Raw genomic sequence first — 23754 nt, forward strand, 5'->3', positions numbered from 1 at the left:
GAATAGGGAGAAGCAGGTTCTCAGCTGAGCAGGGAGCCCAATGTGGGGCCCGATCCCAGGACCCCAGGATCACAACCCGAGCCGAAGATAGACGCTCAACGACCGAGCCACCCAGGCACCCCACAGTTGCAAAAGTTCTTAACAAAATGTTGGTAAATTGAATCCAGCAATATACAAAAAGAATAATCTACCATGCCCAAATGGAGTGTATCCCGAGAATGAAAGTTTGATTTGACATTCAAGAATAAATTAATGTAGTTGACCGTTTTAACAGAATAAAAGATTTTTGAAAATCAAACCATCATGGCACCTGGGTGGCTCAGTGAGTTAAGCCTCTGCTTTCGGCTCAGGTCATGATCATTGGGCTCTCTACTCAGCAGAGAGTCTGCTTCCCTCCCTCTCTCTGCCTGCTTGTAATCTCTCTCTCTGTCAAATAAATAAATAAAATCTTAAAAAAAAAAAAAAATCAAACCATCATCTCAGTAGATGCCGGAAAAAAATTTGAAAAAATTCAGTATTTCCTCATGACCAAAAACTGTCAGCAAAGTAAAAATAGAAGTGAACTTCTCAACTTGATAAAGGGTAATTCTGGAAAAACAGAAAACAAAAAACCCTACAGCTAGCAATATACTTAATGATGAAAGACTAAATGCTTTCCCCCTGATGTGGGAAACAATGAAATGATGACTACTTTTAACGCACGTATTAAATATTGTGCTGATGTCCTCAGCCAATGTAAAAAAGAAGACAAATTAAAAGGCACAAAATTTGGAAAGCAAAAAGTAAAACTTTCTCTATTTACAGGCAACATGATTATCTACATAGAAAATCCCAAGGAATCAGAAAAATAAAATCCAACTAGAATTAACAAGTAAATTTAGTGAGGTTAAAGAATACAAGATCGGGGCACCAGGGTGTTTCAGTCTTTAATGGGCTGCCTTCAGCTTAGGTCATGATCTCACCGTCCTGGGATAGAGCCCCGCATCAGGCTCTCTGCTCAGTGGGGAGTCTGCTTCTCCCTCTCCCACTCTCCCCCTGCTTGTGTTCCCTCTCACTGTGTGTCTCTCTGTCAAATAAATAAATATAATCTTTAAAAAAATACAAAATCAATATACAAAAACCAGCAACAAACAATTGGGAAATCATAATCTTATAAATTCCATTTACAGAAACATCAGAAAGCAGACAAGACTTAGGGGGAAATTTAACGGAAGGTGTGCAAGACCTTTCTGTTGAATATTATAAAACATGGAATTTATAAAAACATTATATATAAGCAGAGAGAAATTAAAGAATGCTTAAACAAATGAATAGATATATCACCTTCCTAAACTGGAATACTCAGTATTTTCAAGACATTTACTCTCCCCAAATGGATTCACAGATTCAGCACAATCCTATTTGAACACAGCTGTGGTCTTCAGACATTGACGAGTTGATTATTAATTTATACGGAATTTTTAAGATAATACAATGAATCTAAAATAGAATAAAACCAAAGCAAAGCCGTCACCAAGGCAGCAGCGAAGAAGGAAGAAGGGCTTGGATCAGCTAACTCAGGAGCTCCTCCAGGGAGACACGGTCTGAGCTGGTAGTTAAGTACTTAGCAGGTGCAGGCATTCATGAAAGGCATTGATTTACTTTGGTTTTCCCAATCGTAAGGAACTAAAATTCACCCCATTTCGTTAAATGAAGGAATTATCTAGAAGATTAAATCTCCCAGAAATCCTTAGAGACACCTCGTAGATTCTGAGCTTGGAGGGCAGTCCTGGATCCAAAGCTCCTCTTCTGGCCGCAGCAGCCGGACCCCCTAAATCTTTAAGGTCAGCTCCTGCTGTCATCTGCTTTATTCTCTCTACACCTCCGGGAAAGAAGCTAGAAGGATAGGTTAAAACCAGATGCAAAAGACTTTGTTTGCCCAGGCAAGTTGGTTTTTATCATTGTAGCCACTAAAGGTTTTTATACAAGAGGAAGAACTGATCGGATTTGGCTCTGCGGCACATAATTCCATTGGTGTGTGGAGGAGACGAGAGGCAGGATGTCAGGGAAGAAAAGTATTGCAAAGAAGAGAGACTAAAGCTCAAGACCAATGGAACTCAGTGAATGTGGGGTTTGGGTCGTAGCAAGACACATCCTACTCCGGTCAAAAATTTTTCTATCTCCTTAGGAAACAGCAGGAAGGGGAGTTCACGCATCTGCATTTTGCAACAACTCGCCAGTTGATGCTGGTTGAGAACGACTAGTCCAGACAAAGTGGCGTTCCTAGGGACGGAGTGAGAACAGGGAGAAGACAGGGATGGACTGGGGGACCGCTGGACCCGGCGGAGCAGGCGTCCAGGTAACTGGAGCTTCTCGCTGAGGAAGCTGGGTGGGTGATATCTCCTTTTGCTAGGCCTTGAGAACCGAAGCCCAGTCTCGGTTTCTATACGGGACTAGAGGTGAGAGAGGTGGAGACGGTTACTTCTGCACGTCGCACAGAGAGCCTAGGAAGTCGGTCCCCTGACGTACCCAGCAGGCAGTGCCAGAGATGGGCCGACTCCCGCCAGCGCTTGAGCTTTGCCTCCCTGGGGCAGGCCCTCCTGGCCAGAAAGGTGCTCTCTGGGTGTCAGTCAGTTAGATAGACTCTGAGTCTCAGACTCTGAGCAAGTCCAAGGCAACTTTCTCCCGGTTTTGCTGTGGTGGTTGCCATGTTATTTAGCATGGACTTCGTTAGCCCTTTGATTTAGAATATGCTGGAAGCAATTTCACCAGCATATCCAACAGGTTCCAGGATTCCACTCTGCTGGTTCTTCTGAAGAGACTTTAATAAAGGGGCATGGGCAGGAATGGGGGGAATGGACAAGGAATGTGGAGGCCCCCAAGGGATTTCAACGGCGGGAAGCTGTTTCAGGTAGGCCGGACAGAGGGAGAGGCTGGTGCTACTGAGGCCCAGGGGAAATGGGCTGTGGAGGAAGGGTTGCTCCTGCAGGAGAAGCTACAGTCACAGAGGAAGCAGCCACTGCCAGAAGGAAGGTTCCAAGTCAGAGGAACAAGCAAGAAACAGCCTGGCCAACATCTCCCTGCTCTCACACTCCAGTCTCCTACTGGTACCTCTGCTGGGTGAACACCAGCGAGGAGCCAGCCATCGAGAGAGCCCGGGGCGAAGGCCCTGGGGATCGGCCTGCAGACACAGAGAGGCAGGGAAGGCTGGAGAACGGATCAGGTGCAGATGCTGAGGAGCAAACTTTGAGATGCACCAGCACAACCACATCCCCCCCCCCCCCCCCACAGCCTGTGCGAGGCAGCGGCTTGAAAAGTCTGTGAAAGAACAGAAAAACCACATCCCAGGAAGTCAAGATGCTTGGATTCCGACAGGCCGACCCTCCCACACATCAACTGTCCTTGGGGGCACCCTGCTGGCATCCTGGCCTTGACTGCCTCAGCTCTGAAAGAGTAGGTTGGACCACGTGACTTTCAGGGCCTTCCCGCATAGGGTCCCCTGACCGTGCTGCCAGCCAGCTTGCTCTCTGCCCTGCAGACAGGGCTGGCCGCTGGGTCCCCGCTCCTGGGGCTGTCCCCCGCCCCCATGCCCACTGGGCCCTGAGCCCAACCGAGGGCAGTGCTGGGGAGGGCTCCTGGGGCCGGCCGGTCTCCGGAACTACACAGCCTGCTCCTCTCTTCCAGCGAAGCCCTGCAACCTGCAGAGTCAACCAGGGACTTTCTCAAACGTATTTTTTTGCTGTGATAAGGAACATTCAAAAAGAAAGAAGAGTGTATTCATCTCCAGAAAGCAGCAGCTCACAGACCTGCGCTCCGAGCTCCAGGTCCTATGCCCCTGCTCAGTTCCTGATAACTGAAGACGAAACTTGAACAGCAAAAGGGAAGTCTCCTGGCTCCTACAGGGTATCAAATCCTGTTTCTACCCAGTTTCAGTTCTTAAAGACACAGGATTCCATATTTTCTCACCCAAGATGCTGGAAAGCCAAGCATGTTCAGTGACCACCAACCACCTTCGTTTGGCCCCCGGGGATCAGCCGGGGGTTGGGGAGGGTGACATGGAAACGTGCCACAGAGCCTTTCCGAAGCCAGGCTTGGAAAGGGCATCTGCCTCTTTGTGAAATGCATCATCATCTTTCTCCTTATTCATCTAAAGAAGCGGTCTGGGCAAGTGCACCGATTTGCTCAGCCTGATCCGGGGCCCAGAGAGCCTCTGATGCTTTTACTTTCCTAGCTTCCTGCGGAGGCCCAGATGACTCATCATTTTCTTTTGGAGGTGGGAAGTTCTGTGCACCCTGGCTTCAGGTTCACTCCAAGAGTGGCCTCTGGGAGCAGCCCGCTCCCCGCTTGAGCCTCTGCTGGAGAATAGCCCAAGATTCAATGTAGTGGGGTCCTGTTGCTTTCCATGCATTTATTTGCAAATACACGTTCAGTTATGTGGTTGTTTTGTGGGCTCTGTGGTTTATTAAAGAGGACAGAGGAGGGGGGAGAAGAAAGAGCAATATAAAAAAGAAAAGGTGCCATAGGTGTTAGTAAGGGTGCCCATGCATATGAAAATACACAAGAAGGAAACCAAGGGGGTGTGTTCACTGACAGAGAAGATGGGAAATTGTTTCCACAATGGTTCTCTTTAGGACTAAGAAGTTTTTTCACCGAAGTTAGATAACAGAACAAGCAGTAACAATCGAATAGGATGTGTGCTCTGACTCACATCCAGAGTCCAGGAAAGCCCCTTAATCAACTTTGTGGGATCACAGAAGATTGCTGGAGAAAATCACATTTCGTGGTGACGTAAAGGATGGTCGGGAGTTTGTGTTAACAGTAAGGAGGAGGAACAGCAAATCGGAGAACCTGATTCAGGATAATGGAGTCCAGGACAGCAAAACAGGAGAAATGGCCCCAGAGACTCTGCCCCTTCGAGATGACACACTCAGTGTCCATCAATACACTGCCTGGCTTTCTTGGACTCTGTCTGCATGGGGAGAACATCGCCCAAAAACACTAGGGTCATTTGGTCATTCAAGTGCAGGGGTGCCTGGGTGGCTCAGTGGGTTAAAACCTCTGCCTTTGGCTCATATCATGATCCCAGGGTCCTGGGATGGAGCCCCACATTGGACTCTCTACTCGGCAGGGAGCCTGCTTCCCTTCCTCTCTCTCTGCCTGCCTCTCTGCCTACCTGTGATCTCTGTCTGTCAAATAAATAAATAAAATCTTAAAAGAAAAAAGTGCAAACAAAGGCAAAGTCAGGGCCCTTGTTCAGATATGAAATGAACAGGGGTTAAAATTTTTACTTATTAGAGATTAAATAAGATCATAAAGATTAAAAGTCATTAATCGTTGGGGAAGCTGAGCTCTTATGTAGCCCATTCAAAAGAGAATCCAAAGAACCACCATATTTACAGATTCGGAATATTGAACTGAACACGCCCATGGAAGCATGACTGGTTTCTCAAGGAGGAGGGAGGGAGAAAAGTAAACTGACTTCGAGGAACAGGACATCATTTGCATGTCTAGAGATGAGAATCAGTTTGCGTTGTTACCAATTAGCTATCATTTACAGAGTTGTAAAACGGCTCAAAGACATCGAAAGGCTATAATTAGATAACGCCAGAAATGTCCCTCACGACAATACATAGTTTTCCCTTGAGCTTTTCCCCTCTAAGACTGATGATCTGCTCAATTCGTTTCTTTTTCCCCTGCAGACCAGAGCCACTGGTCTGGTGTGATTCCCGTATCCACCTGCATGCACAGGATAAGTCAAATACCCCTAAGCAAATATTAAAGACTTAGAAAGTAGTGTTGTACAGCAAATAAAAATATAGTGACTATTTACAGCATTTAAATTGCAGAAAACAACTGAGAGTCTTGTTTCTTGTGTGTTCTCTGCCCCACACCTACACCTCCCTCGTCATCAACCTATTGTGCTTTTGACATGATCGTTACAAGATCTTTATGAGGCAACTTCACTGCTGACTTACAGGAATCCTTAATTTAAAACAGGCAGACTGACCCAGATGAAGAATTATAGGAACGAAGGAAGTAGGTTAGGTCCATGCCCTTAAATGGGGAAATAACACTGAGAAATTCACATCACAGATGAAGTAATATTAAATGATGGGGGTGTGGAATGGGGGTGAGGGCTTACATGGAATGAGGACTACGGAAGAAGTAACCATTCATTCCATCAGTCACTCAGACGGGTGTTTCAGGGCTTACCATGTGCTAGCAACCATGGTAAACAACCAGGGATATATGGATGAATAACACAATCCCTGTCCTACAGTTATTTACGATCTAAGTAGGAATGTTACCGGTTCAGACAAGATGAAAAAGGGTCTGGAGGTGGGATTTCAGAAGTTATATGTTAAGGTGATTCTCTAAGATACATGCGTGTGTTGAGGGTTATCTGTCCCTTGCAGGTCCTTGTTACCCCCACCCTGACACGTGCATGCACACACACACACACAATGGACACTTAACTACTGATCATTTAAACAGTAGTTAATTCAGGGGTGCATGGGTGGCTCAGTTGTTAAGCGTCTGCCTTCAGCTCAGGCTATGATTCCAGGGTCCTGGGATCAAGCCCCATCGAGCCCCACATCAGGCTCCCTGCTTGGTGGAAAGCCTGGTTCTCCCTCTCCCAATCCCTCTGCTTGTGTTCCCTCTCTCGGTGTGTCACTCTCTGTCAATAAACAAAATCTTTAAAAAAAAAAAAACCAAACAGCTAATTCATAAATTAGTAACAACTAATCATTCATAGTTTTATTTTTAAATAAGTGTTTTGTTATTTACTTCTATAAATAAATGTATTGGTTTGGTACAATCAGTTATTAGAGTGAATAAGTAATTACTAATAAAGTTTAGTAATCATTAATATTTAGCAAATTCACCACAATAGTTCGTGAATTACTGCAAGGTACATTCACTGGTTCTTCCCATTCTTTTACCGTGGGATGCTGGCCCCCACTGGTGTTCCTCCAACTCTCTAACTTTCTCAATTTCAGAAAGTACTGCCTGGCAGATTGAGCCTTCTGTGGGTTTGTGACATTTGGGAAGGTACTTTCTTGCCTTGCCGCTAGTCTACAGGAGAGATTGCAAGGAACCCCACGAATGCCGGGGTGCTTGGGAAACACTGCCACTTTCCAGGCCCCGAGCAAGAACACTTGCTCTGTCCACGAGTGAGGGACCGTAGACTGAGACAGAGCAGAGGAAGTCTTCAGAGCTGAACAGAGGCTGATGCCCCGCACACGGCCACTGAGAACTTAAACCAGTTCAAGAAAGGTCTCGATAATGGATGGATAGATAAGTAGCAGGTTTTTTAGGGAAATCAGGGAAGTTCCAATTCCATCTCTGGCCTTTCAGGATGGTGCCTTAGAATGCAAACACTGGGCTGTCCCTCGCACTTTCCTCAGCATCGTGGTCGGAATTCTCGGCTAGTGGCCTTTGGTCTGATCTTGGATGACATTTCTGAACTTCTCAAGAATATCGGACCCAAAAAGGTCACGCTAGAACACCCAGAAGAGCAGGTGAGCTGCCCCTAGGGCCAAAGTTGGCCCTGAGCACCGCTCCAGATTTAAGACACGAGTTCTTCAAGCATGCCACACCAAGTGCATCGGCACCTGCTGAATACAGACTTCCATGATGCCTGTGGTGGTGGACGTGAACCCATTGATCTCCTTTGGTCTCAAATAGATAAGTGGGGGCCATCTCACCAAGGAGGTCCATTTCCAAGTGGGCAAGGCAGGAAAGTTCCCTCGACTCCAAGCGTGGAGTGGTTTGCAAACATTCTGGCCTTGGCCAGCACCACTCTTCCCCCTCGAGTTACATGTCAGTATTAGCAGGCTTCCAGGTGCACAAACCCCTGGGGATTCAGCATCACTTGCCCAGGAGCAGAATGCTTTTGGTTCAGAGCTCAGGATCCCCCCTCCCCCTCCCCCTCCTTCTCTCTTCCCCTCTCCCTCTGTTCCTCTCCCCTTCCTCCTCTCCATTTTCCCTTCTTCCTGCTCCCCGACTTTCCTTTATAAGCCTTCTTGCTGTGGCATGGATGACCCTGCCAGGACTTCCCAGATACCGTGGGAAGGGAGATGTGTCCATGAGATTCAGGGCCTCCCCCTTGTCTTCCAGCTCCTGCTAGGACAGAACTCACAGCCCTGGTAAGTACAGCCCGGGACTGTGGAAACCCTAGCGTGGATGGGAAAGAAGAGAGGGGCTTTTGGGTCTCGCTTTCCTGTCCGTTAGTGTCATCATTCTCAACCAAGGTTTGGGGCCCAAACTGGGGCCTGATTCATTGATGGAAACCCCAGGCTTCAGGGCTGGGCCGCAGCTACACAGGGAGGGGCTGGGCTGCAGCTACACAGGGAGGGGCTGCGGACAGGAAGTGGTGTGGCCTCTGTGGGTGTGAGGGAAGGGTTTCCTCCCTCTGACACTTTCTATGCTGAAGGGGCCTTTCTCAGCCTGCCTCCCTTCCTCCCACAGCCCCACACACACCGGCACTGGGGGACTCAATCCAGATGCGGGGCTCCAGGCCACGCACACAGCAGCCGCGTGAATACAACCGAGTAAACCCGATCCCCGGCAACCTATGGGCTTCCCTTGTCCCTCCTGGAATAATACAGTACTTCCGCCAGTTTATACAGAATTTTTGCTTCTTCGGAGTAGGGGCCTAGGGAGCGGAGATGCCCCAGTGGGGAGGTTGATAAGGGCGTTCTTAGCAGCTAAGGTCAGTGAACATTTGGTTTTCAAAACTCTTGTCGCCATGGCCAGTTATCCCGGAGGGGACTCGGACCCCAGCACCATGATGCACTACCCTGAGCTTCCCTGGCTTGACGTCACATTTATTGTTCTGACATCAGATGTGGGGGCGGCTCCACTTTAGTGAATCCGCAGCTCGGGGGGGAAGGCCCCCGTGTTTAGCAGCTAGTTGGAATCAAGGCCTGGTTAGCAGATAAAGCCATTAGCCCATTGGAGCAAAGTGACTGGATCTGGGGGTATTTAGGAGATCCAACGGAAGGGCTTGGTGAATCACTCTGGGAGCATAATGGTTCTAGCTATGATGCCAGGTGGGGACAGAGCCCTTTATTAGACAAGCAGGAAAGATCGAGAATCATCTTTGAAGGGAAGACGGACGATACGATCGTGAGTACAGCTGTGAACGTGTCGAGTGGGTTATGATTGTGTGATGTGCTCTTGGAGACATGGGAAGGGCCCCTGAATATACCAGCCGTTGTTCTGGGTACGGAGGCAGGAATTATTAGTTCAGGGACAGATGGGAGATGGAGGCCCCAAGAAGAGGAGCTCCTTTCTACTGTGCAGCAGCAGGTAGAGACATGGAAGGAAATGCAGAAGCTAGCGCCATAACCTGAGGGAGGAAAGGAAGACAAGACCTGAAGTGTAGCCATTAGATTTGGCAGCCAGAGCTTGCTGGGGCCCTGCAGGAGGACAATTTCAGTGAGGGGGAGGGAGCAAAGCTAGGTCTTCTTCTGACAGAGACTGACAGGTAGTCCCCAAATCCCATTTGTCCCCCACTGAGCACATGGCCGAATTTCAATCCCCAATGTCCCTGGTAGCTCAGTGAGGCCATGCAATTGAGGACTGGCCATGGGCTGTGGGCGGAAATGGTATGAGAGAGATCTGCTCCCCACCATCCTTCCTGGGCCCCTTGTCCTGAGTCTCCTGGCCAGAGGAGAGGCCTTGGGGGTACAGAGCAACTGCATGGAAGGAGATGGTCTCTGAATCATGGTGCAGAGCCAAGGCACTGGGGCCAGGGAGGCCAGCAGGCTCAGACACCCCGGGGCTCGCAGTGGAACCGGGGAGCAGCCGGCCAGACACGGTGCCAGAAGGGGTCAGAGCGGATCAGCGGGCAGGCTGTGGAGGACTGTGCAGGCCAGGACTGCTGGAAGTCCCACGGGATCTGGCTGAGATGTGACCAGCACGGAAGGTGCTCCCTGCAGGGACAGACGGTGTTGGAGGTAAAAGACAGCAGCTTCCAAACACCTGCTGGTACAGGAACACAATTTATGTGTTCATACTCACAGCCACAGTGGCTCTGGGACCCTGGTTCTGAGTCTACCATTCACGAATGGGCTGGTCACCAGCCTGTGGTGGTCCTGGCCAGCCTTGGGAGGTACTGACAAGAGGTCATGCCATGTATAGACCCCAGGTCCTGCCCTGAGTCACCTCCTGCGACATGGCTTCAGCTTGATGTTCTTGGTTCTGAGGTGCACCAGGAGTCATGTCAGACCCTCTGGGATTCCGCCCTGGTTCTGCTCCTTGTTCTCGGGGGACCTTGGGCAAGGCCTTTCCCCCACTGCCTCAGAGCCCCTTGTCTGCAAAAGTGCACGAATGAGGCCGGATGATTATGATTTATAAAATGTCTCCTACAAAGAAATGCCACTACTCCCCTTAACAGCTGCATCCGGGAAGCTTCGGCCCAGTTCTGCTGCTGCCTGGGTCTCTAATGGCAGATTCCAATGCCTCTGACCAGGGAAACCTTGCAGCCTGCAGCTTGTGTGAGTTATAAGAGACCCTCACATGAAAGGTCTGGGGGTGCAGGAGACACTTGCCCAGGAAAAAGGAGGCCCTCCACAAGTAGCCAATATGTATACTTGTATGAAGTCAGCAAGTTGGTCACCCCTGGGAGGGTCTGGGTTCTCTCTTTTCTTACTTTCTTCTTTTTAACATCTACATTTATAGCAAAGTATTTTCCTTCTGTTCCCATTTCTTGTGCCCTTTAGGATGGTATGGCTCTGCCCTCCACAACTCCCTTGGTCCAGGGAAAAAGAAAATTGGAAGAGGATGGGGGAGTCCTCTGCCATTTTGCTTTTCTCTCTTGGGCCACCTTCAACTTGTCTTGGTTCTGCTTTTCCTGAAATAATAGTTAGACGGGACTTTTGAAAGGAAATTGCGCTCCTCATCTGCCAAAATATTTGTTTTTTTTTTCAACTAGGGGACAGATTTCCCCATTCTGTTGTGATTCATACTAACATAAAGTCAAATTGTCCTCTGATCCAATGACTACTTTTGGAATGGGCAGGTGGCCCAAGAGTGTACAGAAGAGACAGGAAAACCAGCCTGGAAGAGAACATTTCCCATGAGAGCCCAGCATGGGCGGGGCTGTTGACAGAGACAGAGGGCCACCCAAACCAGAAGACAAGCCCAAGTCCTGCCCAGCATGACTATCTCTTCGCGACCCAGCTGGGGTGGCAAGAAGTCCCATCGGCCTTTGCTCTGCAGTTCCCCAAAGGTGCCTCCTGCATCAAGCCCAGTTATGACCACTGGGACGATGACCAGGATGGGGAAGCAAGACCCAGGAGCCACAAAACAGCCTAAGGAGTCAGAAGGCGACCACCTCTCCAGGACTAAGAAACATTCTGTCTTTCTAAATTCCAAGAACTTGGCCGAAGGAGAGATCATAACCACTTTTATTCTCCAAACTCTAGAGGAAATAATTCTGCACAACATGGAAACTACTGCCAGAGTGGACTGAGGGGACTCCTGAGAGTGGCCTCCCGGCCCGGATCCACTCAGGGCTCCGAGGGGCGCCCTCGGGAGCGTCCTGTGGTAGCTGTGTGCTGAGGACACGGCCAGGAGCTCCGAGGAGGTGACCTGGACACAGACACAGAGGGAACCATTCCCCCACCAGGTGTGAAAAAGACCAAGGCTCCTCCGTCGGCAGAGGACGACGAGCCTCGGGCTTCATCGGGGCAGGCAGCCAGCCACAGGGTCCGGCCGGGGCACCGGCACAAAGTTCATGGGGCACAGCAGCAGCGGGCACATCTTCTCGTGCTCCTTCAGTGCCTCGCTCAGGTGCTTTAGCTCCTCTGTTAGCTTCCCGATCTCTCGCCGCAGCACAGTGTTCTCCTGCTCCAAGCACTCGTACTCCTGCACAGAGACACGGGGTGGGTGACGTGGTGGCTGCAGCCCCATTCCCTCCTGGGATGCCGGCCTCCTCCCCCGGAGAGCTCCCTCCAGAGCCGAGCCTCCTTCTCCGCTCCTCTGTTTGCTTCCTGTTTCTCTCCTCCCACCAGGATGAAAGGTCCAAGAGGGCAGGGCTGTGCTCTTTGAACTGGCCTGAGATACGATTTACATCGAATAGAATACACCTGTTTTACGGGTCTCGGGCAGTGAGCTTTGGTAAATGTCAACGTGCATCAAGAGAATGTTCCCGTCACTCCTAAAGGTTCCCTTGTGCCCCTGTGCAGACTGCCTCCCTCCCCCAACTGCTGAGCATCTCTGTGAAGATCTCTGTTGGGGTCACTGCTGTGGGCCCAGCTCCTGGAGCAGTGCCTGAAACACAATACGCGTTTGCTGACCGCATGAGTAAATGAATGAAAGTATCCCTTGCCTTGGCTCCGCCCCCAACTCTCACCTGTGAAGTTTCCACCATAGCGGAGTTTGCAGAGACTTACACCTGGAGGGGCTCACAGATACCCCTCAGCCCAACCCACCCAATGCAGAAACCAGACATCCAACTTGGGCTGGGCACTCTTTTCTTCAAAGGACAGTCCCTGCCTTTTCTGAGCTGCTCTATTAGAAAGCTCCTCTTTGCACTGATACAAAATCTCTCGCTCCTTCAAACCCATCCATTGGGCTTGGTTCCACCTTACAGAACCACACAGAGTAAATTCAATACTTGTTCAACATCGCAGTTCTTGTAATATTAGGAGACAGCCCCATACCACTTCCCCTTAGGCATTCTCTAAGCACAACTGTCTCAGGTCTCCTGAGCTCCTTGAGTTTAGGACTTTTGGTCCTTCTGTCCTCCTGGGGGTCATCCCAACACACTCTCACCTGCCAGGATCTATCTGGCAAAGGGTCATTCCCAAAGTGATTCTGGGGATGGCTTGACCATGCACAGGGAGAGGCACAGAGGTGGCCTGCCCTGGGGCTGGACCAGGCCTGCAACCACCTCACCCTGGGGACTCACCCTGAGCTTGCAGAGAAGTACAAGCTCCGTCTGCCTCTGCTGCTTCTCTGTCTATATTTGGACGGTGACTGATGTTCTGAAGATTAAGGTTGGGCTCTACATCCACTTCTGACTTTCACTGCGGCCACCTGGGTGCCTTCCAGCCTAGCAAAGTCTTTCTAAAATGTAACGGGTCAGCTCGCGAATCACGATACTACACAGCTATAAGCTGCCCGTTGACTTGATAATTAGGTCTTCCTTCTCTTCCTCCGAATCACTGGTAAGTTCTATAGTACTTGGCCAATGGCAGAGCCACAGGGCATGTCCACAGAAATCATCTTGAAGCTGAGAGCCTTATTTAAATATTTTTTTAAAAAGATTTTATTTATCTATTTAACAGACAGAAATCACAAGTAGGCAGAGAGGCAGAAGCAGGCAGAGAGAGAGGGGGGAGGAAGACCCTGCTGAGCAGAGAGCCCGATGTGGGGCTCGATCCCAGGACCCTGAGATCATGATCTGAGCTGAAAGCAGAGGCTTAACAACTGAGCCACCCAGGCGCCCAACCTTATTTAAATCTTGCTGCAATTTTGTTTACCATGCATTTCCTGACGTGGGGACCCAACCTTTTTATTATCCACCACATCTTTTCTCTTACTAGTAAATTTTCAAAAATATCACTAAAAAAGTCTGATCTTTTTACAGGCCCCTAAAGCACATGCAAATTCTCAACTCTGGCCCTTTGCTAATGCTGTTCTCTTCCACTGGAGTATGTTCCTCCATTTCTGTATGAGGCCAGCTTAAGCCCACCACCTCCAGGAAGGCTTCCCTGATCACAGCACCTAATGGAACCACAACCCTCATTACGTGTTCTAGTCAATCTCATATCACATTCAATCTTACTTATACTAAATAAGATCGCTTCCCAAAGATCAGAAATGTGTAGCACCTAGGAGCCTCTGCTACCCTCTCCTGTAGCTGCGCCTGATGGGCCACCGCCCAGTGACTCCTCTGTCTCCTTCTCGCACTGGCTTCCTTCCCTCCCCACCTCTAGGCACCAGAGGTGCTGCACACAGAGGCCTGTCTGAGTCTTCCCCAGGCAGGCCCTCAGGGTGGTCTGGAATATGCTCCAAGGCGGCAGGCGGCACCCCCTCCCCCCCCACCCCGCAGGCCATCCCAGGTCAGGCCGGCTTCATTAGCCCATGGGCCCCCTTCTGCCTTCAGCCCTGCTGCCAGCCCCACTCCTCATGCTCTCCTCAGGCCTCTTAGAAGCTCTAGTCCTGGAGCCCGAGTTCCATCTACAACGCGGCAACAAGCCCTCCATGGGCCAGGGGAGGCGGTGGACGGGAAGACAGTTATCCAGGGAAGGCTGCCTGCAGCCGCAGGACGACGGGCTACAGCTCTTTGGAGCATGTGTACACACACAATGCACACACGCACATACACACACACACAACTGGACACACACACACACACACATACACTAGACGTGCTCCTCGCTTCCCAGTAAAATGGAGAATAGATGTGAATGGTTCCAATGAGCAAACATTTTAACTAGATTCCAAAAAACAGGAAAGTCTCTTACTGTGGCAGAATATTCCATGTCTGTATTAGCTTGTTTGCTTGTTGAGTTTTGGGGCAGGATGCTGCGAGCTCCTGAGCCTTATCTCTGGAAGCCAGGAGGGGACAGGCTGCCCAATGTCTTCCTGAAGTAACACTGCTTCCCCCAAACCCCAGCCCATCAGGTCCCCTGTTTGCCTCCTCTGTGGGGACTTTCTCTTCTGGGATTTGATTTTTTACTCATCAACCTGCTAAGGGACTTTCATGGAGCTGAGGGAATAAAAAGGAGAGAAGAAGTCAAGATCTTCTGGTGAGATCAAACAACAAAAATAAAAGGAGGAGGGACACCTGGGTGGCTCCGTGGCTTAAGCCTCTGCCTTCGGCTCAGGTCATGATCCCAGGGTCCTGGGATCGAGGCCCGCATCGGGCTCTCTGTTTTGCAGGGAGCCTGCTTCCTCCTCTCTCTCTGCCTGCCTCTCTGCCTACTTGTGATCTCTGTCTGTCAAATAAATAAAAAAGAGTCTTTTAAAAAAATAAAAAATAATAATAAAAGGAGGAGCTGGGGCAAGTGGAGAGGAGGTGAGAGGAAATGGGGGGAGAGGGGAGTGAGCAAGACCCACTTCACACCGAGAAGAAGTTCCCCGACTTGACAAACGTAAAAAAACATCTTACAGTGCACAGAGCGCCCCCCCCCCCCCCCGCCACCCCAACAAGGAATTAGCTGGCCCCAAATGTCAACAGTGCCAAATTCAAGAAACCCTGGTCTGGGCATCTAAGGGAGGTTGGCTAGGGAACGAGGGGCTGTCTGGAGATATCCAGGGTCCAGGATGAAAAACTAGCAAATGAGCTAATGTGGGTCCCCGGGGCCAGAGGTGACGGTGAAGGCAGAAAGGAAATGAGGGGTGGAAAAGGCCACGAGAAGGGCACAGCCACACACAGACCCCATTTCACAAGTGAAGAAAGTGAAACTCCGAGAGCCACAATGACTTTTCCAAGGCCGTGCAGGCTTGGAACCTGACTTCAAGGTCAACTGCAGCCCTTGAGCAAGGAAGTAATTCTGCTTTCACTTGGCAGTGCCTGGCCCCAAATTTCCCCGTGGTGGTTACCAGCAGTCAAGGGCTGTGAGTGCTCAGGATTTTACAATAAAGCCTATTCCCTAGCCCTACCCTGAACTTCCCAGCAGACAAATTGTGTCATTAGGGAGGGCTATACAAATTGGTGTCATCATCAGTTTCTGAACCAAGGGGGGGACGACTCGAAGCATTCTCTTAGAACATGCAACAGCTGAAGAAGCCGTGACAACAGACCACAACCGAATTGCCTAAGAAATCTGTCAGTTGGTGACATTTGGGGTTCCTGAGGATGGCATCACTGCCTTCCTTTTCTGACTCAACGTTCTTTCTCAGTCTTACACCTTGGGCTGGCTTGAACCAGTCTGACCCACTTCTGAGACACAGTTCTCCCTGCTGTAGAGCTGGACTGTTCACGCACGTCCTTATTTGTGGACGTGGACTCAGGCGTGTGCCCAACGTTCAGAGATGAACAGGGACTGAAATCCCCCTGAGAGGTGTAAGCGCCTTGACAGGACGATTCGAAAAGCCACAGTGAGCGCTGAGGTACAGACACACACACGTTAGGAATAGCTTCTCGGCACCACACTCGGGCTTCCAGCAACCACCTCCCTGAGGGGCAAACTCAGACTGAAGAGGGACCCCAGCCTCCCTCTGGCAGGGCCTGCTCAGGCTCTCCCCGCCCTGCCCTCCAGGGAGGCCCGGCCCCGACGGACTGTCCCTCCTGTCCCCCAAGATGGAGAACTAGGAGCTGGGGGAGGTAGCCCAGAGGCTTCTAGAAGCTGGGACTGGAGGAGGTTTCTCAGGGTGTCGGAGGTAAGGGGGACTCAAGGTGAGTGAATGAGGCGGGCAGGAGAGAAGGGTGGGAATTCTAAACAAGCTCCAGATGGTCCCCTTCGTGGTGTTCAAGGAAGGCAAATAAAGACCTTGAGTTCCTCTGAGAGACGCACCCATGACATCCCACAGGATGGGACTGAGTACAGAAAGGACTGAGTACAGCCCTTCTCACGGCCAAAGCTCCCCAGGGAGTGGCAGTGGCCCTGGCTACCAGATGGCAGCTTTCTGGACCCTTTAGTGTCTCTGAGAGGGACTGACCCCATGTTTGAGGTTTCTGAGAACTGTATCTAGTTCCCACGTGCCCCATCCTTGATGGGTCTTGGAGCCCGAGGAGGCCTTGACGGGCTTTTCTGCCATGACCCAGAGCAGTGTGCTAGGTGCTCTGCCCTCAACTCACTTCCTGGAGCAACTAAAGCAATTCTTCACCACATTTTTAAACCAGACACCCCATCCTCAACATGCATATTTTTTTTCAAAGTTTAAAATTTTTTTTTTTTTTTACTATATTTACTCCCCTCCCTACCACCTGCCATGGTGGCCCTACAGAGCAAAGATTCCTATAGCTGGGATGCCGTCCCTGGAAGGAGGTGAGGAAGTAACAGCAGAGCTATTATTCATGTGCTACCCTTCGACTCAGAGACGACATTCCTCTTCTACAGCAGGACTGGGATGTGGTTGCATTTTCCTGGGCCGGCCACCTGCTCCCCCACTGCCCCTTGTGACCAATAACACTAGTATGTAGCTAGTGACAGTAAAGATGGGGGCTATAGCTTTGGGGTCTATATATGGATGGACCCACTGTCCTGGCCTCCTGGACACTGAGTTTCTCAATAAGACTGGCATCGATGAGGTGATCTGCCAGTGATGGGTCAGCAGGATCTACTCTTCCTGCTCCACAGAGGCAGAGAAGGGAGTTTTCTCCCATGGAGGGAATAGGTTTCAGATCAATTAGCTGCATTTCCCAAAACAGCACCTGCCATATCTGGTCACGTGACATGGTAAAGAGACCGCAGAAGAAGCTAGGAACCCTACAGAAGGGGGACCCCCCATGGTTCTAAGGAGGATCAGGCAGGAGTAAATGTACCACCCTAACTTTCCCAGGCACCTGGCTCATTTGGGTATCAAATTCAACAATGACATACTGAGAGAAACTGTCTTCTTTGACCCTGTAGGATTTATGCTACCTTCTGAGTTAGGCTGAATAAGGGCTTCCCAAAGATGTCCCAAAAGATATCTACATCCAACCTCTGGAACCTGTGAACATGTTACCTTATGCGGTTAAAAAAAAAAAAAAAGACCTTGCAGATGTGATTAAGAATCTGAACGTGGGGAGATTATCCTGGATTATGCAGGTGGATCCAATGTAATCATAAGGGTCTTAGTGAAAGAAAAAGTCAAGAGTCAGAGGAGATGTGTCAGAGGAACAGTGTCCGAGTAATGCAGCATGAAAAAGACTTAACTAGCCAGTGCTGGCTTTGAAGATGGAAGGGGACCACAAGCCAGGGAACACTGAGAAACTTCTAGAAGCCAGAAAAGGCAAGGAAATGGATTCTTCTCCAGAGCTCCTGGAAAGAATACAGCTCTCTTGACACCTTGATTTTAGCCCCATTGAGACCCGTTCCAGATGCCTGACTTCCAAAATTGTAAGATAATAAATCTGTTTTGTTTTAAGCCACCAAATTTGTCATAATTTACTACAAAGTCCATACGAAATGAATATACTTCTGTTGAAAACTCCTATGCTTTCCAAAATGGGAAGGAGATCTTATTCCTCTCTTTGTAACCTAGCATCAAGGCCTTGTCCATGGGAGTGCTAACAAATATTTGTGGAACGAATCTCCCTGCTCTTGCTCTGTGGAAGGTCTTACCGTCATTTAGCCACCACCACACACATCATCACTTGGGACTTACAAATGAGTGTCCCCTAGTGTTTCCTTATATTAATGCACCTGGCTTGGACGAGAAGCTTCTTGAGGGGAAGGGCCCTGGCTGTCCAGCTGGCACCCAGGGTCTGAACGCAGGGCCATGCCCTAACTGGGCGGCAAGTGCCCTCTGGGGTAATCTGGTAACATGAGGCTAGAACCGGGACTGCTTCAAACGCAAGGGGGAAGGAAGAAAGGAGACAAAGGACATTCCAACTCCTCTCTGGGAAGTTTACAGGACCCATTCAGGCTGGGAAGGATCTCTTCTGACCCTATCTCCTTTTAGGGCCCAGCCTTCCTGCTTCCAGGAAAGAGTCTGATATTCGTAATTCATGCCCCTGTGAATTTCTATCATTGGTCGCCTCCCCCAGAGTATGTACATCCTAAACCTGTTCTCAGTTCACTGTCAAAGGCTTTTCAGATTGTTTTTCCCCTCATAATACTTCGGTATCTGCTATGTTGTCAATGCCCCCAGACCCACCTTGCTAAGACCAGCTGTGACAAGACAGCAGGCAGGGAAGGGCTAAACTAAAATCCTTAGTGACTTACACCAACCTTGTCTAAAGATGAGCGTTCAGAACTATCATCAGTTCTTTGCACAGGCACTTGGATACCTTTGAGGCCAGTGCCTGATACGGGGCAGTTCCCATGTTCTGTCTGTGAGATTATGTGGGATTAAGCATAAGGGTAGAGGAAAATGGGAAAGTTCAGGGTAAATCCCAGGTTCCTGACGTGGATGATGAGAAAACTGGTGAGCTCCATTAACTTCACTTGAAGACAGGAGGAGAAGAGAGAGTTTCAGGGTAAACACACATATCAGGGCCACGCTGCATCCGAGCAGCCCGCAGCCCACCCATCTGAGGACATCTAAGCAGACATTGGAAATATGGGGTCGGGGGGCCTCGAACTGAGGTCTTGCCTTGAGTAGTCAAAGTGGGGAGCTAATGCTGCGAGAACAGATGAATAGATCGTACCTTCAGGGTGGGAAGGAAAAAGAGCAGAATCTGAAAGCCTGGTCAACACCAAAACTTAAGAGAACTGACAGAGGAAGAGAAGGTAGCAAAGAAACAGAGATGAAAGGTGGTTAGGAAGGTCCAGTGGGAAATGCGGTCTTTTAGAAGCTGAAGACCTTGAAAGAAGGTCTCAGGAAAGGGGGAGGGTCAATGGTATGAAATGTTCAGCAAGGTCAGCAAGGTCACAGTCGATGAGTCTAGAAAGAAGTCCCCGGATCAGGTAGCGCAGAGGCACTACGGGTCCCCGCAGCAGCACCTTCTGAAGAAAGGATGTATGCGCGGATGCGCACGTGGCCCGCGTACGGTCACGTGCATACGTGCGTGTGCGTGCGTGCGTGCGTGCATGCGTGCGTCCGTGCGTGTATGCTGGGTGGGGCGGGGCGGCAGAAGCGCCAGCACAGAGGACTGGGAAATAAATGGCACTGAGCATACGGAGGCAGCAGGTCTCTCTGGGCGGAGCAGGGAGGGGAGGAAGGAAAGAAAACAAATGGGGCTTGAAAAGGAATTGGTATCGAGAGGAGGTTTTGTTTCCTTTTGTTCTGGTTTATAATGAAAGGAACTTGAGAGAGGAGCCACCAACAGATGAGGGATAAAGATGTCCGTGAAGGATCGGAAAACTGGGCTGGAAGGATGCAGTGACATGAGACGTACGTGTCCAAATTGGTGGTGACCAGGACATGACCTTGGGGCCACCACCACAGCTCCTTTCCGTGGCCCTAATGTGGCTCTGCCCCAACCACAGGCTCACCTCGTGGAGTTTGTCAGCCTTCTGGGTCTGCTTCTTCCGACTTCTCTGAGCAGCAACTCGGTTTTTTTCTCTCCTTCGGACCTTCCGGTCATCATCGTCTGGGCTCTGGGGGGAAAATGTGTGGTTAGGTGTGCTGTCGGGGCGCCTTGCTTCGCCGTCCTCTGCCTTCCTCTGCCCTGCCCCTTTCCTCGGCATCGCTTCACCATTTTACTTGCAGCCCTGACAGTGCTTGTTGCTAGATGGGTGGGACAGCACCAGCCCCTTGTTCAGCCTTGTGCCCTGGCTGAGTTTAGCTGCTCATTCCCATGACCCCCCTGAGAAATGTATGGTGAGACTGCCATTTAAAAGATGAGGATAAGAAACTCATAGAGGGGAGAAAAAAAAAAAGAAACTCAGAGGGGGTAAGGAACTTGCTCCAGGTATCACCGCTAGACGTGGGTAAATGGGAAGTGGAACTCAGGTCTGTTGGACTCCAAACCAACGTTCACAAACCTCTACCCCACAGGGTGTGTGCCTGGAAGAGGTGCGGTGTCAACGTGCATCTGAGAACAGGGAAGGCAGAAGGCATGTGCTATCTGGAACTCGCTCTGTGGCAGGCCTTGACCTACCACACACAAACAGGTACTTTTGATACTGCATGCACATTTTACACTGATAACTAATTGCAATCACCCAATTCTATCAACACATCAAACGATCTCAGACACCTCATTTGAACAATGCTCGATGGACATTTTCACAGGTCAGAGTGAATCAGAAAGCAGACTCATGATGTGTCTTGAAAGCTCTCAGCTCTCTATGAGATTTAACCAAACCTAGTTGAATCCTTCAAGAGTTATCCTGAAACAGGCAGGATTTAAAAAAAAAAAAAAAATGTACCTACCAAGATAAAAAACATTTCAGTTATAGAAAAAACATGGAGAAGTAGAGAGTATCTGCTTTCCGGAGCCCTGTGAGAAGGTACCAAAGGGGTGGGGAAGCGGTACGCTAACTTTAAACAGTTTAAAAGCCAAGAGGTTAGTGGGATACAAACATAGGAAAGCTACTCAATTATTAACATTAATGGAGAGCAAATATTGATAATATAAGATAATGGGTAATTTCAGTTATTTTATCTGGTCTTGTATTCCAAATATGGGAGACACTTCTCCCCAAGCTCTGGTGAGTAAAGAATTTTCACTATACAGAAGAATATAAGCCTATAGAAGGAGACAGATAACATACTATAAAGAACACAACAAATGGATGTGGTCTGGAAGTAGTGCTTAAAGGAACAGGCACAAGGTGTTAAAATGTAGCTTTTCAGGGGAAAAGAAGTTTTGGTTAACATAACCAGGACACCACAGGGGCAAAATGTGGTTTACAGGACAGAACTCTAGCTAGAAATATAGAGCCACTGGTTTTGTCTCTTACTGTCAATTCAGCTTGGGGGAAATGGCTTAAATTCTCTGAATGTTCAGTTTTCTCATTTATCCTAAGTGTGAGTCATTCATTCTCTCAACAAGTATTAACTGAGTACCTGCCATGTGCCAGACACTGTTTTAGGCACTGAAGATGCATGGCCAGAACAACCGATCGGTAATCACTGCGCAAATCATTCCAACAGCCTAATGCTTGGGACTAGCATACGGATAAAAGGAGATTTTAACCTAAAGCTCCCAGCACATGGTATGCCCTTAATAACCTAAGGAGGCTATTATTATATAGTAATAGGTTACTACTATTACAGTAACCTATGGAGGTTGCCATTTTTCGAGTCTCCCGTAGTGCTTATCTCCAAATCATGCCTTTTGGTTCACAATTAAAAAGTCATAGGACCCAAGGAAGCATCCTATCCTCTGGGAGCAAGACTCTCTAACCTGGATGTAATCACCTATCCATATGGTCACAGCTGAGAACCCAGCAGTAACAGTCAATCAAAACAGAAAGAGGGGAGCGAAGTGTTAAAGATAATCATAAATTATTAACCATATCTTAATTAGTCATAAAAATTTCGAGAGGTTATTGCTATATTCATTCTACAGATGGGGAAATTGAGGCTCAAAGAAGTTAAGCAAAATGCTCAAGGCCACTCAACCTGTGTGTGGTTAAACCGAGATCCAAACTCAGAACTGTGTGACTCTCTAGCGTCACCCGATGACACTACGTGCCAGGCATCGAATTGGGAAGGGGAGGAGGGAGGGGGGCATCACGAGGAAGACTCCCTTCAGAGCAACCAAGTGGGAAGTTCTCTGATTGCCATCCCCGCGGGCAACTTTATCAGTTTCCTGAGTAGGCAGTTGTACATGTTGCCAAGGACAGCACAGAGGGCTGAAGGCGGGCTGAGAGGTTTCCACCCGCGGTGGGACTGGAGTTCTCCCACTGCGGGGGGCCCCCACCCCGCACCCTTAGGCTGATGGGTCGCGAGTTCCCCATTCGGCGGGTAGATGTGGGGAGTGCCTGGACACGAGCTGCCCCTTCGGACCGAATTTCCCCTCTCTGCACCCTGGCGCCCGCGAAGGGCCACGCGCGCCGGGGGTGGGGTGGCAGCGGGCGCCAGCGCAAGGATGGCGACACCGGGACAGCGCGGATTCCACGTGCGGGGAAGCGTGGACTCTGCCCGGGCGTCTGCGCCTTGCGGCCTCTCCGCTTCCCGGGGCGCAGGAGCAGGGTCACCGTTCCGGAGGCGGCGGGCACTGTGCGTGAGCTGGGGACCACAGGGCAGAAGCGCCCGCGGGATTCCTGCCCTGCGCCCCCACTCCTGCACGACTCTGGCTCCCGCAGCGCCCTTCACCCCAGCACTCAGCGCTCACCACCCCGGAGCCCCAGACCCACCTCCTTCGTGCCCCTCGGCGCTCCCATCCCCGCATGCCCGCGGGCCTCCCTGAGCCTCTAGTCCACTACCTGCGGCTGCGGCTGGTTCCCCGGCGCCGCGACGCTCCTCTGCAGGACGCTGCCGGCCGCCGGGAGCACTTGCGACATGCCGGGCACTCCTCCGGCCCGGCCAACCCCGCCGCGCAGCCTCGCGGAGGAGCGGCCGCGCGGCCCGCCGCGCCTTGCACGCGGGGCGCTGCCTACGGGCACTCGCGGGTCACCCGCATCCTCGCGCCCCCGCACCTGCCGGCCGCCGCCCTCCGCCCCGCCCCCTCGGGCTTCCGGCTCTCCCGGCGCCTGCGGCCGCCGCGCTGCCCGGGTTTCCCCTCCCCCGGCCCCGGCCCGCGGGCTTGCGCGTCCCGAGTCGGCCCGCCCCTCCTCTCACTCCCGCCCCGTTTCCTCCTCTCCCCGCCCTCTCGCCGCACCTCGGGGTCCCAGATCCCACCCCTGTCGCGGCTTTCCGCTGGGCCCCTGTGCTTCGTGGAAGTCACGTGGCGGCTCCGGAACCCGGGAGGGAACGCGAAGCCCCACTCGCGAGAAGGAACGCTGGGGCCGTAGGGGGTCAGGGAAACGCAGCGCAGCCTTGGGGGTCCTTCGGACGCTCTCGGGGAACTCAGGCTGAGAAACAAGTGGGTGGCTTGGACGGGAAGGGAGGTGTTTCCAGGTCCCATCTCGGCATCTTCCTGCGCGCCCGGGGCCCCGCCTTTCCTTAGCGCAGGGGTCAGTTTTTCGGGACTTTCTTCGGGGCGATGGGTCGCCCAGGCTCCATTCTCACTCCTTCCTCGACGCGCGGCTCCCCTGCCCTCGAGGCGCAGGCCAGGAGCCGGCAGCCCCTTTGCCGGGTCCCAATGCCCACCCTGAGAGCCGCGGCCCC

At 50.7% G+C, this 23754-nt stretch overlaps 1 protein-coding gene across 1 annotated transcript; it reads right to left on the reverse strand.

The window, feature by feature from the left end:
• Positions 1-11378: 11378 nt before the first annotated feature.
• On the reverse strand, positions 11379-23197 carry BATF3 (basic leucine zipper ATF-like transcription factor 3). The gene is made up of 3 exons (XM_082702259.1): positions 22911-23197; positions 20028-20132; positions 11379-11856 (listed from the first exon to the last, which is right to left on the reverse strand). The coding sequence occupies exons 1-3, from the start codon at positions 22986-22988 to the stop codon at positions 11671-11673; spliced, it is 369 nt and encodes a 122-aa protein (XP_082558385.1). The 5' UTR covers positions 22989-23197; the 3' UTR covers positions 11379-11670.
• Between the last annotated feature and the right edge of the window lie 557 nt (positions 23198-23754).

This window comes from Mustela nivalis (genome assembly GCF_964662115.1).
Source record: "Mustela nivalis genome assembly, chromosome: 16".
Classification (NCBI taxonomy): Eukaryota; Metazoa; Chordata; class Mammalia; order Carnivora; family Mustelidae; genus Mustela; species Mustela nivalis.

Excerpts from the sequence above, each read along its gene's own strand:
- BATF3 (XM_082702259.1), bottom strand. The coding sequence starts at position 22,988 with ATGTCGCAAGTGCTCCCGGCGGCCGGCAGCGTCCTGCAGAGGAGCGTC. Across the intron at positions 20,133-22,910 it reads GGAACCAGCCGCAGCCGCAG|AGCCCAGACGATGATGACCG; the intron begins GTAGTGGACTAG and ends TTTTCCCCCCAG. Across the intron at positions 11,857-20,027 it reads AGGCTGACAAACTCCACGAG|GAGTACGAGTGCTTGGAGCA; the intron begins GTGAGCCTGTGG and ends GTCTCTGTGCAG.